The sequence below is a fragment of the Geotrypetes seraphini genome, chromosome 3 (genome assembly GCF_902459505.1).
Source record: "Geotrypetes seraphini chromosome 3, aGeoSer1.1, whole genome shotgun sequence".
Classification (NCBI taxonomy): Eukaryota; Metazoa; Chordata; class Amphibia; order Gymnophiona; family Dermophiidae; genus Geotrypetes; species Geotrypetes seraphini.
Window position 1 is genome coordinate 7768449 of NC_047086.1, and position 13867 is coordinate 7782315.

Consider the following 13867-nt stretch of genomic DNA (forward strand, 5'->3'; position numbering starts at 1 on the left):
TATCTCTTCCTCTCTCTCTCTCTCTCTCTCTCTAAGAGATCCCACATGCCTATCCCAGGCTTTCTTGAATTCAGACACAGTCTCTGTCTCCACCACCTCTACCGAGAGACTGTTCCATGCATCTACGACCCTTTCTGTAAAGTATTTCCTTAGATTACTCCTGAGCCTATCACCTCTTAACTTCATCCTATGCCCTCTCATTCCAGAGCTTCCTTTCAAATGAAATAGACTTGACTCGTGCGCATTTACATCCCAAAGGTGTTTAAATGTCTCTTTCATATCTCCCCTCTCCCACTTTTCCTCCAAAGTATACAGATTGAGATCTTTAAGTCTGTCCCCAGATGCCTTATGACGAAGACCATGCACCATTTGAGTAGCCTTTCTCTGGACCAACTCCATCCTTTTTATATCTGTTTGAAGATGCAGCCTTCAGAATTGTACATAATATGGTTGGAGGGTCATTGCAATGGATACCCAGTTCAGGGTTGTTGGACACTGGCTCAGCAAAAGTGGTCCATAAATCGACTAAAACTCAGAGCTATTTGACTAGCGCTTCAGACACAGAAGTCTCTGGAAGGCAAGGCAGTCAGTGTCTTCTCGGACAATGCGACAGTGGTGGCCTATGTCAACAGGTAAGAAGGCACCAGAAGCGCCCCATTATGCCTAGAAGCTCAACTCCTCTTTCAGCAGGCAGAAGCTAATTTGCAGGCTCTCTCAGCCACACACATAGCAGGAGTGGAAAATGTGCAAATCAACTTTCTCAGTCAGCAGACTCTCTACCCAGGGGAATGGTCTCTATTCCCCCAGGCATTCACCTCTATAGTTCAGTGGTGGGGGTGTCCATAGATGGATCTGATGGCATTGGCTGTAAGCGCGGGGTTGGACATGTTAGTCCAACTGTGGCCGGAGAAAGGGCTCTTGTACATTTTTCCCCCGTGGCCCATGCTAGGGCAAGTCATCCAGGGTGGTAGTCCTAGTGTCACCCAATTGGCCCAACAGACCATGATATGTGGACCTAGTTCACCTCTAGAGGGACAAAAGCCTAAAAATGCCAATTGAAGTGGATCTTCTCACTCAAGGACCAGTCCCTATCAAGAATCCGGAACACTTTAGGCTCTTGAGCGGGCAGCATTGACTATTTTATTTATTTATTTATTTAGATTTTTATCCCGTCCTCCCAATAGCTCAGAACGGTTTACAAATGAACATACACAGTGGGGAGTAACTAGACATATAAGTAGTACAACAGGTTTGGTGATTGGATTTATAGTTTTTGGAGAGAATTAAATATAGGGAGAGTAAGTAGAAAGAGAGAGGGGGGAAATACAGTAGTTTAGTTTAAGGAAAGTTAAAGCGTTTAGGTACAATTTGTTAGTGGATAGAGTAAGAGAGGGTCATACTGGAATTTCGGGAAGGTGATAGGAGAGTGGAGGGTGGGGCCTAAGGGGGGGAGAAGACAGAGGAGATCTTTATTTGAAGAGGAGGGTCTTTACCGATTTACGGAATGTTAATAATGAGTTCTGTTGTCTAAGTTGGGGGGGGGAGTTGCAAGGGTTACTCAGACATGGTCATTTCAACTCTGCTTAGAGCAATGAAGACATCGATGGTAGCAGCCTATGCCAAGGACTGGAAGTCCTTTCAGCATTGGTGTGCTGTGGATGATGCAGAGCCCTTACGAGCTTCAATTTTGCTAGTGCTGGACTTTTTGCAAGAGGGACTTCAGAAGGGTCCGTCAGATCACTGAACGTGCAAATAGGCCTTTCTTGTTTCCAAACTTGAGTGTGGGGGAGAGGCTCTCTGGCCTCTCACCCAGATGTTGCCCAGTTCATTAAAAGGGCTGTTCCGTTGTGCCCTCCAGTGCATCTCCCTTTCCCTTCCTGGAATCTTAATACTGTATTACAAGGTATCAGTAGGGCTCTGTATTGGATCTTAGTCAAGACGGTTTTTCTGGAGACAAGTTTCCAAGTTAAAAGCTCTGTCCTGCAGGGAGCCATTCCTCAAGTTTATGGAAGCAGGGCTCTCCTTGTGCATAGTTCCATCCTTCTTACTGAAAGTAATCTCGGCCTTTCACATTAATCAGGAAGGTCCATTTGCTCGCTTTTTACCCTACAGGATCTAAGGAAAAGGAAAAAGCATTGCATTTGCTGGATGGTGGAGAGGAAAATGGTGATGAAATTCAAAAAAGCATGGGATAAAAATAGAGGAACTCTAATTAGAAAATGAAGGATGTAAATTAAAGGAACTAAGGCCGCTATTGGACAGACCTGCACGGTCTGTGTTCCATATATGGTGATTCGGTGTAGGGTGGGCTGGGGTGGGCATCAATGTGAACTCCACTAATATGGAACATGAGGATGTTACTGGCCAGACTTTACAGTAGATGTCCTGCAAATAATGGGATGGTTGAATAGGCTGGAGTAAGCTTGGACAGTATTGGTCACCGTATCTTAAGAAGGATATGGAAATACTTGAGAGGGTTCAGAGGAGAGCGACACGAATGATTAAAGGCATGGAAAACCTTTCATACACTGAAAGATTGGAGAGACTGGGGCTCTTCTCCCTGGAAAAGCGGAGACTTAGAGGGGACATGATAGAAACCTACAAGATCATGAAGGACATAGAGAGAGTAGAGAGGGACAGATTCTTCAAACTTTCAGAACATATAAGAACAAGAGGGCATTCGGAAAAGCTGAAAGGGACAGATTAAAAAAAAGGCTAGGAAGTTTTTCTTTACCCAGCGTATTGTGGACATCTGGAATGCGCTTCCAGAGGGCGTAATAGGGCAGAGTACGGTGCAGGGGTTCAAGAAAGGATTGGACAATTTCCTACTGGAAAAAGGGATAGAGGGGTATAGATAGAGGGCTACTGAACAGGTCCTAGACCTGTTGGGCCACCGCGTGGGCGGACTGCTGGGCACGATGGACCTCTGGTCTGACCCAGTGGAGGCATTTCTTATGTTCTTATGGACAGCAACTTCAGCATTTAGAACCTAGGACAATACCAGAATTTACAGTCTACGGCCTAGAAATATCAAAGAAAAGACATGTACCCTATTTTTTGCTCTATAAAATGCACTTTTTTCCCCCCAAAAGTGGGTGGAAATAAGGGTGTGTGTTATGCAGCCACACACACACACACACACCTCAGTGGTCTGTTCTTGCGTCCGAGACAGGGCACCGAAGAGCTGAGCTGGGGTACGTACAGTTCAACTCTTCCTTCTCGCGACTGAAACATAGAAACATAGAACATGACGGCAGAAAAGGGCCACGGCCCATCTAGTCTGCCCACACTAATGGCCCCTAACTACCTCCATGAAGAGATCCCACATGCCAATCCCATCTTTTCTTAAAATCTGGCACGCTGCTGGCCTCAATTACCTGTTGTGGAAGATTATTCCAGCGATCAACCATGCATACACAGCGGCTGCAGCACGAGAGTGGTAATGTTAATAATTCGTGATGGCTTGTACCCATCCAGGCGTGAAGATTTCTTGCTGCTGTAGTGTTCGGTTTTTTAAAATTATTATTATTTTCTTAACGACAATAGGTCTCTCTTTGGTATTGATAGGTGGAAATAGATATAGGGATCAGGAAAGTTTCTGTGGCTTTTGCCTTGATAGGGGCTCACCGACCAGGGAGAGCTATAAGGTAGAGCAGGGGGTGCCCAAAAGGTCGATCGCGATCGACCAGTAGATCGTGAAGGCAATGCGAGTCGATTGCGTTGCCTTCGCATTCCACCTGCTTCCCGACGCAGAAGTGCCGAGCCGACCAGCCTTCATCATCTGACGTCAATTCTGACATCAGAGAGGAAGTTCCGGGCCAGCCAATCACTGCCTGGCTGGTCCGGAACTTCCTCTCCGACGTCAGAATTGACGTCAGAGGTAAAGGCTGGTCGGCCCGGCGCTTCTGCATAGGGAAGCAGGGAGAGCTTGGGGCAGCGGCGTTTTGGGGGCCTGTTCCCCGATGGTGGCGGCAGTGGCTTGGGGGAGGGCAGGGAGAAAGGAAAGAAAGGGGGTAAGCAGGGAGACAGAAAGAAAGAAGGGAAACAGAAAGAAAGAAAGGGGGCATGGAGAGAAAGATAGACAGAAAGAAAGGGGGTAGGGAGACAAAGAAAGAAGGGGCAGGGAGAAAGAAAGGGGAGGGGGCAGGGAGAGAGGAAGAAAAAGTTGGCGAAGGGAATGAGGTCTGGAAGCATACAGCAGGCTGAAAGAAGGGAAGAAATATTGGATGCACAGTCAGAAAAAGAAAGTGCAACCAGAGACTCATGAAATCACCAGACAACAAAGGTAGGAAAAATGATTTTATTTTCAATTTAGTGTATCCGTTTTGAGAATTTATATCTGCTGTCTATATTTTGCACTATGGCTCCCTTTTACTAAACCGCAAAAGCGTTTTTTAGCGCAGGGAGCCTATGAGCGTCAAGAGCAGCACAGGGCATTCAGCACAGCTCCCTGCGGTAAAAACCACTATCGCGGTTTTTGTATAGTTGTCTATGTCTATTTTTGTATAGTTGTTACTGAGGTGACATTGCATAGAGTCATCTGCCTTGACCTCTTTGAAAAAACCCCGGAATATAAATGGTAATTTACATTTTCTCTGCGTACAGTGTGCTTTGTGGGTTTTTAAAATTTTATTGTTGGTAGATCATTTTGACTTGGTCATTTTAAAAGTAGCTCGCAAGCCCAAAAAGTGTGGGCACCCCTGAGTAGATTGTGCGAAGCCCAAAAAGTGTGGGCACCCCTGAGTAGATTGTGCGAGAGAGAGAAGGGCAGCTGCTCAGAAACTAGGTGTCATGGACGGAGAACCCTGCCACTGCCTTGGACAGTCTGTGCTGTGTAAGCCTTCAAAGCCCAAACCATCTAATCCACTTTTGCCATTCTCAGGTAAGTTTTGGATATTTTCAGTACTTTAAATTGCCCTTGAAACACTATGTTGTGGTTTTATTGTATGATGAAGACCTTCGGGGTAATTTTTTTTTTTTTTACATCCCCTGCCTGCCTGTAAATTTTTATTTTGTCCAGTCCCTGCCTGCCTGCCGCTAGGCTTGCCTGCTTGTCACTAGACCATTGGCCTGTGCCCTGTCCCGGCCTACCAGTAGACCACCAGAGAGGAGACAAGATGCAGAGCCTGGCAGGGAGTTTGGGGTTGGGTGCAGAGCCTGGCAGGGAGAATTTGGTTCAGAATGTGTTTTTCTTATTTTCTTCCTCTAAATCTAGGGTGCGTCTTATGGTCAGGTGCGTCTTATGGAGCGAAAAATACGGTATTTTTTTTTTAATGGGTGTAACTTATGAGCAAACTAGATAGACGTTCAGGTCTTTATCTGCCGTCATTTACTATGTTACTATGTGCTTCTCTGGTACCTCGAAGTTACCAATGAATTTCGCTTATCTGATCACCTTTTTGTTCTGACCAGTCATGGCAAGAAAGGGAGGCCAGCGTCTAAAGTCTCAGTTTCCAGATGGATTAAAATGGCCATTTCCTCTGCATATGTGGGCTATGGTAAACAGACACCAATCACATTGAAAGTGCACTAAACAAGAGGAGTTCCTATCTCATTGGGCAGAGACTCGGGTGGTTTCGCCTGAGGAAATCTGTAGAGCAGCTTCTTGGTCTACCCCTCATACCTTTACCAGTTTCTATAGGGCGGATGTAGCAGCCAAGAAAGATGTCGCTTTCAAGTCCTTTGTTTTGAAGGCAGGCTCAGCAGGCCTGTCCTAGACTCCGGGGACTGCTGTGATACGTCCCTAGCTTCAAGACCATTAGACCAGGGATGCCCACACTCTTTTGGCTTGCAAGCTACTTTTAAAATGGCCAAGTCAAAATGATCTACCAACAATAAAATTTTATAAAACACAAAGCACACTGTACGCAGAGAAAAGTGTCTGTTATGAGAATTTTTAGCTGCTGTCTATATTTTGCACTATAGCCCCCTTTTACTAAACTGTGATAGTGGTTTTTAGCGAAGGGAGCCTATGAACGTCGGGAGCTATGAGGGGCATTCAGCGTAGCTCCCTGTGCTAAAAAGTGCTATCGCGGCTTAGATAACCTTGATAGGCGGTATATAAAATCCTAATAAACTTGAACTTGAACAGGGTGACATTGCATACTTTAAAGTCATCTGACTTGACATCTGAAAAAACCCTGAATACAAATGATAATTAACAATTTTGATCACTAAATTGAAAATAAAATCATTTTTCCTACCTTTTTGTCTGGTGATTTCAAAGTCTCTGGTTGCACTTCCTTCTTCTGTAAAGCCAATATTTCTTTCTTTCTGCCATTCTTTCCCTCTTCCTCCTCCCTGCTTGTCTTTCTTTCTCTCTCCCCCTGCTCCCTTCTTTTTTTTCTGCCTTTCTTTCCCTCTCCCCCTCCCTGCCTGTCTTTCTTTTTCTCTCCCCTTGTCCCTCCAAGCCACCACGTCAAGTTCTCCCTGCTGCTTCCCCAAGCCAGGCCTGGCGTGTACAAGCGCCGAGCACACAAGACTTTACCTCCGACGTTAATTCTAACGCCGGGGAGGAAGTTCCAGGCCAGCCAGACAGCGATTTGATGTCGCAGTGAAGTCTGAGTCTGGTGCTTGTACGCGCCAAGCCTGGCAGTATAGAAAAATAAAGTTATTATTATTATTAAACCAGGCATTTTTGGTGTTCTTTAGTCCAGTGTTTTTCAACCGCTGTTCCGCGGCACACTAGTGTGCCGCGAGATGTTGCCTGGTGTGCCGTACGGTGCAGACACTGATTAGGCCTCAGGCCGGGTCCCGCACGCGCTCCCATGAGACTCCCCGGTCCCCGCTGCTGTTCAGTTTCGATCTTCTGCTCTGACGCAACCGGAAACAGGAAGTTGCAGCAGAGCAGAAGATTGAACACTGAGCAGCCGCGCGTGCGCGGCTCTTTGGGAAAGCGTGCATGTCGCCGAAAAACAAAACCTACAAACTAAGGTGAGGCGAAGGGAGAGAGCTGGCTAAACAGTAGGATCGATTGGGCAGGCAAGTGGTGGCTGTGGGGACCGTGCGATCGCTCGTGTTCCCGGCTCAAATTGGAAGGAGGGAGTGAAAGGGAAAAGGATTCTGGGCCAAGGGGATGAAGACGGAAAGAAAAACCCACAGCAGGAAAGAAAGGGAAGGACAGGCAGGTGAGCCAGATGCTAGAAGCAGGGGGGGGGGAAGAAAGAGGGAAAAAAGCTAGATGGGGTTGAAAAGAAGAGACACACTGGTATGGAAGAGGAAGATAGGGGAAATCTGGACACAGGAAGGTAACAGAAAGAGGGGAAATTATGTGCATTTGGCATAGGGACAGAGACATAAAGGGGACATGCCATGGGGATGGTATATGGACACAGGGGGGGGCAATGACAGATACATAGGGGAGATATTAGAAATGGAGAAAATAGGAGCACAGAAGCGAGATGGTTTGTGGGGATGGGACAGGGACCGAGCTCGCAGGCTCCAGTGGCTTGCACAAATTACATTGTAACGTGCCATGAAAATAAGAGGGAGGAAGGTAGATAGATAAGCCACATGAGAGGAGCTGAAGGGTAGTAGAAAGGAACAGATGGTAAAGGAGGGAGGGAAGGGTGGTGGTGGAAAGGAATAGGACAGACATTGAAGGAGGGTGGAGAGGAACAGACCCCCAAGGGAAATGTGGAAGACAGAGTGGGAAGAAGACAGATGCCAGACTATGCGGGAGCGGAGGGAAGAAGATGGGTGCTAGACCAATTGGGGGGGGGGGGTTAAGGGAGAGGCACAGTAATAGCAAATGGAAGACGCAGAGAGAAGACACACAGTGGATGGAAGGAATTCAATGAGAAGATGTGGAAAGCAGAAACCAGACAACAAAGGTAGAAAAAAAAATTATATTTATTTATTTATTTTTTGCTTTAGGATAAAATAGTATATTAGTTGTGTTGATAAAAATTTATAAACAAAGCCCTGCCAGCTGAACATCTCTTTCTCTAGTTCAGCAGCAGGAACTTTGATTTATAAGAAAGGAATAAGCTAAATATTACAGTACTAAGGCTTATATGGATGCAGCGGGGACGGTGACGGGGCGGTGAATGGGATGGCAGTGGCGGTGACGGGGCGGTGAAAGGGATGGCGGGGACGATGACGGGGCGGTGAAGGGAACGGCTGTTGACGAAGAGCTACGTGTGTGTCTTTCTTCGATTCCAGCCAGAATATCAGCTTTGTGTTCAGCCAAACAGGCCCAGGTTTCGCACTGAATAAAGTATTTTATAATTTTTCACTATTCTGTTTACTTAATATTTCATAATAAAGTAATTATAAAATACTTTCTTTGTGTTTATTTGATTCCTATTCAAGAGAATTACTTTATATATAGTCAATATAGGCACAGAGTTAAATTTTTTAATATTTTCTAATGGTGGTGTGCCTCGTGATTTTTTTCATGAAACAAGTGTGCCTTTGCCCAAAAAAGGTTGAAAAACACTGCTTTAGTCTTTCAAAAGCACACAATGTAACCTTTATGCCATTACTGTACTGTATTGTGCTCTCTGATGATGCGGCTGCTTGTATTGTATTGTTTTGCACTGTTTCCAGCCGCTTGTGGTTGTTGGCATCTGTATTTCTTGTATGCCCTTTCTTGTTCTGGATGACCTCAATAAACATGATTTTAAAAAAATACTCAGATTCAGAAAGATGAGATGTTTCCTTCTGCTCTAATCAGAATCCTGCAATGGGATTGGATATATAGTTTGCATATTATATGAAGGTGAAATGACTTGACCTGGTTCTTAGCCCACTACACTAACCATTCGGCTGCTCCTCTGCTGCTAGCGACTGGAGGGAGAAGCAAAGTTAGGGATTTTATTCTCTAATTTTCTGTCTGGAAACTAAGTGCAGAACTTTTGTGTTCCAGGTGAAAGACCATTCACGTGTGAAGTGTGTGGAAAGTCATTCACAGCAAAAAGTTCTCTTCAGACTCACATTAGAATCCACAGGTAACGTATGAAATAGTGTCAGCAGCTTTAAAGGGAACAGAACGTGATATACGGTGACGAGTCAAAAGCACGCGGGACAAATCGCTCGCTGTAGGGTGTCAGCGCGCTGGATTAAAACTTTACTTTACTTAGAAGTGTTGCCGTTGGGAATGAGGTGGGGGAACCCCTACTTAGAGAGGAAACTGTAATTTTTCCCTAAAAAAAAGGGAAAAATTACACTTTCCCCCCAAGCTCCCCCCCCCCACAGCAGCAGCAACACTTCTAAGTAAAGTGGGGGGTTCCCCCCCCCCACATACACCCCCTCGGAGCACTTTAAATTAAAGTTTTAATCCGACACACTGACGTTCTGCACGCATTTGTCTGAGCGGCTTTGTCAGTGCACGATTGTCCCGTGTGCTTTAGTCTGTGTACCTGATATACAGCTTTTCTGTGTGGTTTACATGGGGCAATGAAGTGTTAAGTGACTTGCCCAGAGTCATAAGGAACTGCATTGGGAATCGAACTCACAACCTCAGGATGCTGAGGCAGCTGCACTAACCACTAGGCCACTCCTCTATTCCCAGCTCTTGCAGAAGAGAAACTAAAGGAACAGTAACCTACCAAGATATTTTATTTTAAAGGCTAAAAATCCCACAAAATGCTCTTATGTTTCTTGCATCTGTTGTTTCCAGGTTTTAGCTTCTCTTTAGGGTTTGTAACATAAGCATAGAAACATAGAGTATGATGGCAGAAACAAGTTTGCCCACTCGAAGAACCCTCTTTTTAAGCATTTCCCCAGAGCGAACCTTCATGTTTATCCCATCGTCCCTTGAAGTCAAGTGCATTACTGGCCTCAACTACCTGACGTGGAAGACCATTCCATCGATCAACCACTCTTTCGGTGAAGAAATATTTCCTGATGTCACCATGAAATCTCCCACCCTTGAGTTTGAGCAGATGCCCTCTGGTTGCCATGGGACCCGTAAGGAAGAAGATATCTTCCTCTACCTCAATACGGCCCATAAGATATTTGAATGTTTCTATCATGTCACCCCTTTCTCTGTGTTCTTCGAGAGAATATAACTGCAGCCTGCTTAGACGTTCTTCATATGGGAGATCCTTAAGTCCTGAGATCATCTTAGTGGCTATACGCTGAACCGACTCTATTCTCTTCACATCCTTTTGATAATGTGGCCTCCAAAACTGAACACAGTACTCCAGATGAGGTCTCACCATCGACCTGTACAACGGCATTATGACTTCAGGCTTACGGCTGATAAAATTTCTCCGAATACAACCTAGCATTTGTCTAGCCTTGGCTGAAGCTTTCTCCACCTGATTGGCAGTTTTCATATCTTACTAATGATTACACCCAGGTCTCCTTCTGCAGGGGTTATTACTACCAAGGTACATCACCATACTTGAACAGACTGAAGGTCTATCAAGCCTAATAAATCCTGTTTCCAACAGTGGCCAATCCAATTCACAAGTATCTAGCAAGATCCCAAAAGAGTAAAACAAATTTTATGCTGTTTATCCTAGAAATAATAATAATAATAACTTTATTTTTTTTCTATACTGCCATAATCTTGCGACTTCTAGGCGGTTTACAGTGAAAGAGAGCTGTACAATCAGCAAATTACAAGGTGAGAAACAGGTAGGAGTCGCTGAGTAATCAGTGTTTACAAGTTACAAATAGGTTACAGTGTAATCTTAAGCATTTTACATCAAGGGGCTGGATGGTCAGCGAGTTACAGAATACAGGTGGGGAGGAAGACACTGAATAGTCAAGAGAAGAACAGAATACATTTGTGAAGAAGTGTGGTATCAGCATAAAGAGAAAGGTTTTAGGATGGGGGGGGGGGGGGTTATCTGGCTGGGAAATAGATCTATTGAATAGAGCGGTCTTGATTTCTTTCCGAAAGGTGCCATAGGTCTGCCTGGCTTTGTCAGTGAAGTTGCCTAGCCAGGTTTGCTGTCTGGCTGCTTGAAACTTAAAAGTTCTATCCAGAAAGGTTCTGTATTTGCAGCCTATGATCTTCGGGTAGGCAAAGAGGTTGCGATTTCTGGTTGTCCTTGTAGGGGTGTAAAGTTCAAAGTGAGGTAATAGGTAAATTGGGGCCATTCCCCACACCAGTTTATAGCAAAAGAAGAACAACTTGAATAAAGAACGTGCCTCAATTGGCAACCAGTGCAGCAGTTTATAGTAGAGGCTAATGTGGTCACTTCTCTTTAGTCCGAATATTAGTCGGACGGCCGTGTTTTGCACTATCCTTAATTTTCTCATTCTGTTACATCTACTCTGGATTCTGTACATATGGTGTTCAATCCAAACCCATGAACCGGGTCTTGCAGAAGTGACACTCACAGCTTTCAGCACCTCCCACATTGCCAGTGGCGTACATAGTGCTCCCTTCAGGTTTTTCCTTCTGCAAGCAAACTGTGTAGAGGTGTTTCTGATCTGTTTTATCTTTTCATTGAAAGTTTGTGTTTTTCGGTGGCTTTGGTGCCCTAACATCTCTTATTTAGGGGGTTATCTGTCTGGGAAAGGATGCAGGTTCCAAAGAGCCGGACTGTAGCTTCACAGGGCAAAACTTCGGGTGGACCTGTGGGGCCAACCTGCTGTTGCCACTTCAGAGCTCGGGGTCCGTTCTCCTGGGAACCAGCTTGCCTTCTGAATTTTTCAGAAGCTTAACACATGCTGCATATTTTCCGTCCCCTTCGTGCTTTGAGGTCCGTTAGGGTGGAGGTCTCAGTCAGGGTCAGTCCGACTGGAGCCTAAAGATTTCAAGGATTGGACTAATTTGGAGAACTTTCTGAGGCAAAACATTCTTTCTCTTCACTTCAGCTGCAAGAAAAAGCTGATAGGCAGGTACTGAACAGAATTGTGAGTACAACCCCATTATTTCCTATGGGAAAATCAGGGGGGATCTGAAAAAGTAATTTTTGCAGGTTTCCAAGGGTAGGGGTCAGGTCTCCCACCTCTAAAATCCCTATTTTCAAATTTTTTGTTTTTTAATTAAGTCTCCATGGGCTGTCTTTGGCGCAGTTTTTCTGGTAGCAGCCATCTTGGATTTTAAATTATCTTTTCTTCTAAAGCTTTTTTCTGCTTCAAAACTCCTACATTTTTACAAAAAATGATAGGGATGGACTCTTTGGCATGTGCTAACATGAATTAATCTGTCATTGTGCTGGATTGTCAGCGAAGAAGCATCCATGTACCACATGCCATGGTGCGCGCAAGGAGGGGGTGGGAGCTTAAATCTTAGCCCTATCTGTGTCTTCCAGGGCTGGGGAACCGCCCTGGAAATGGAGAGAAAATCCCACCTGGTACCTGAAACTGGCAAGGGTGCATAGCGCCAGCTCGTGGAGCCCTTGAAAGCCTTGCCATGGTCTATCAGGAGCCTATTATTGCCCTATTAGAAAATTTGTCTTCTATGTAAAACAAACACACATACATAGGGCCTATTTACTAAGGTGCATGAGCAAACATTCAGTGCCATTAACATATGTTCCCATAGCATCCTTATGCATGAGGCAAAAGAGCAGTGAGTGTTATTTTGAATATCTGAGACCAATTGGAATTTGTTCCTGCTCCAGGGAGCCTGACAGTTAAAATTTTGGATATGTACAATATGGGAAGAAGGGGTGCTTTTTCTGAATGGGAGACTTATTTGACCCTTTGAAAAGAAGTCAGGATATGCTTAGTTTGTGAGGAGGTAATGCTCCTTAGTGTGCACACAATTGATTTATTATGCAACAAATAATAACATTCCTGTTATCTATCCTGGTCATTTTTTTCTTACTAAACCCTACACTGCACTCTGCCAAATAATGCAGTAACATATTGACATATTCCCGTTATCTGAGGTCTTCACCCACCTCCATCTCATATTGCTTCTCATGACTCCCTACACTCTAGGATTCCTCAAATTATCAACATACAGTACTTCTTACTACACAATATAAACCCTCCTACAAATCCTCTTCTAAGGAACTTTCAATCGGCCTGATCAATACAAGATCACTAAGAAACAAACACCATTTATTAAAAGACATTATTCAGCAAATCAAAGTAGATCTCTTACGCATAACTGAAGAAACTTACTTATCTCATACATGCCCTCCTGGCTTTTAAACTAAACCTTAGGCTTATATATCGCATCTTCTCTATAACAATAGAGCTCGGCACGGTTTACAAAAATTAGAAAAGAGAACAAGTACAATATGAATTTGGAATAGTATGGAGAGGAGCAGAATTTACAACTTTGAAAATAGCCAGGTTTTCAGATGTTTTCGAAATAGTTGGAAAGAGTCCAGATTGCTCAGTTGAACAGGAAAATTATTCCACAACTCAGTAATTTTGAAAAGTAGAGATTTTCCTAGTTTGCCAATGTAGATAACGCCTTTTTGACGTTGGAAAGGACAATTAAAATTTTGTAGTATATCTGGCAATATCAGATCTTATAGAATTCCACGACAGGGGAATTAAAGGGGGAAGGATGCCATGCAAAATCTTGAATATTAAGCAGGCGCCTTCAAAATAAACCCTGGAAATTATTGAAAGCCAATGAAGTTTTTTGCAGAAGCGGAGAGACATGATCAAATTTGCTTTTTGCAAAGATCAGCCTGGCCGCAGTATTCTGGATCAATTGAAGTCTTTTCTTGGTCAGGCTTAAATAGACCGAATTACAATAGTCCAGCCTCGAAAGAGTGAGTGAGTGATTGATTGAACAAGAACAGCAAAATGTTGTTGATGGAAACAGGATCTCACTTTCCTCAACATATGGAGACTAAAAAAGCTTTTTTTTTTTTTAACCAAAGAATTAAGATGGTCATTGAATGAAAGTGTTGAATCTATAATGACACCCAAAACTTTATTTGAGAATTCAATTTGCAATGAGGATCCTGAGTAGAGAGTTGTGCGGGGACAGAAA

The 13867-nt window shown here is 44.2% G+C and overlaps 1 protein-coding gene across 5 annotated transcripts in view; it reads left to right on the forward strand.

Moving 5' to 3' along the window:
- The window catches only part of ZBTB24 (zinc finger and BTB domain containing 24), a 104371-nt gene that overhangs the window by 71105 nt on the left and 19399 nt on the right, over positions 1-13867 (forward strand). For all 5 annotated transcript variants that reach the window (XM_033938991.1, XM_033938986.1, XM_033938988.1 and 2 more), the window contains exon 7: positions 8870-8951. In XM_033938991.1, the coding sequence (XP_033794882.1) occupies positions 8870-8951 (82 nt within the window). The remainder of the gene's footprint in view (positions 1-8869; positions 8952-13867) is intronic.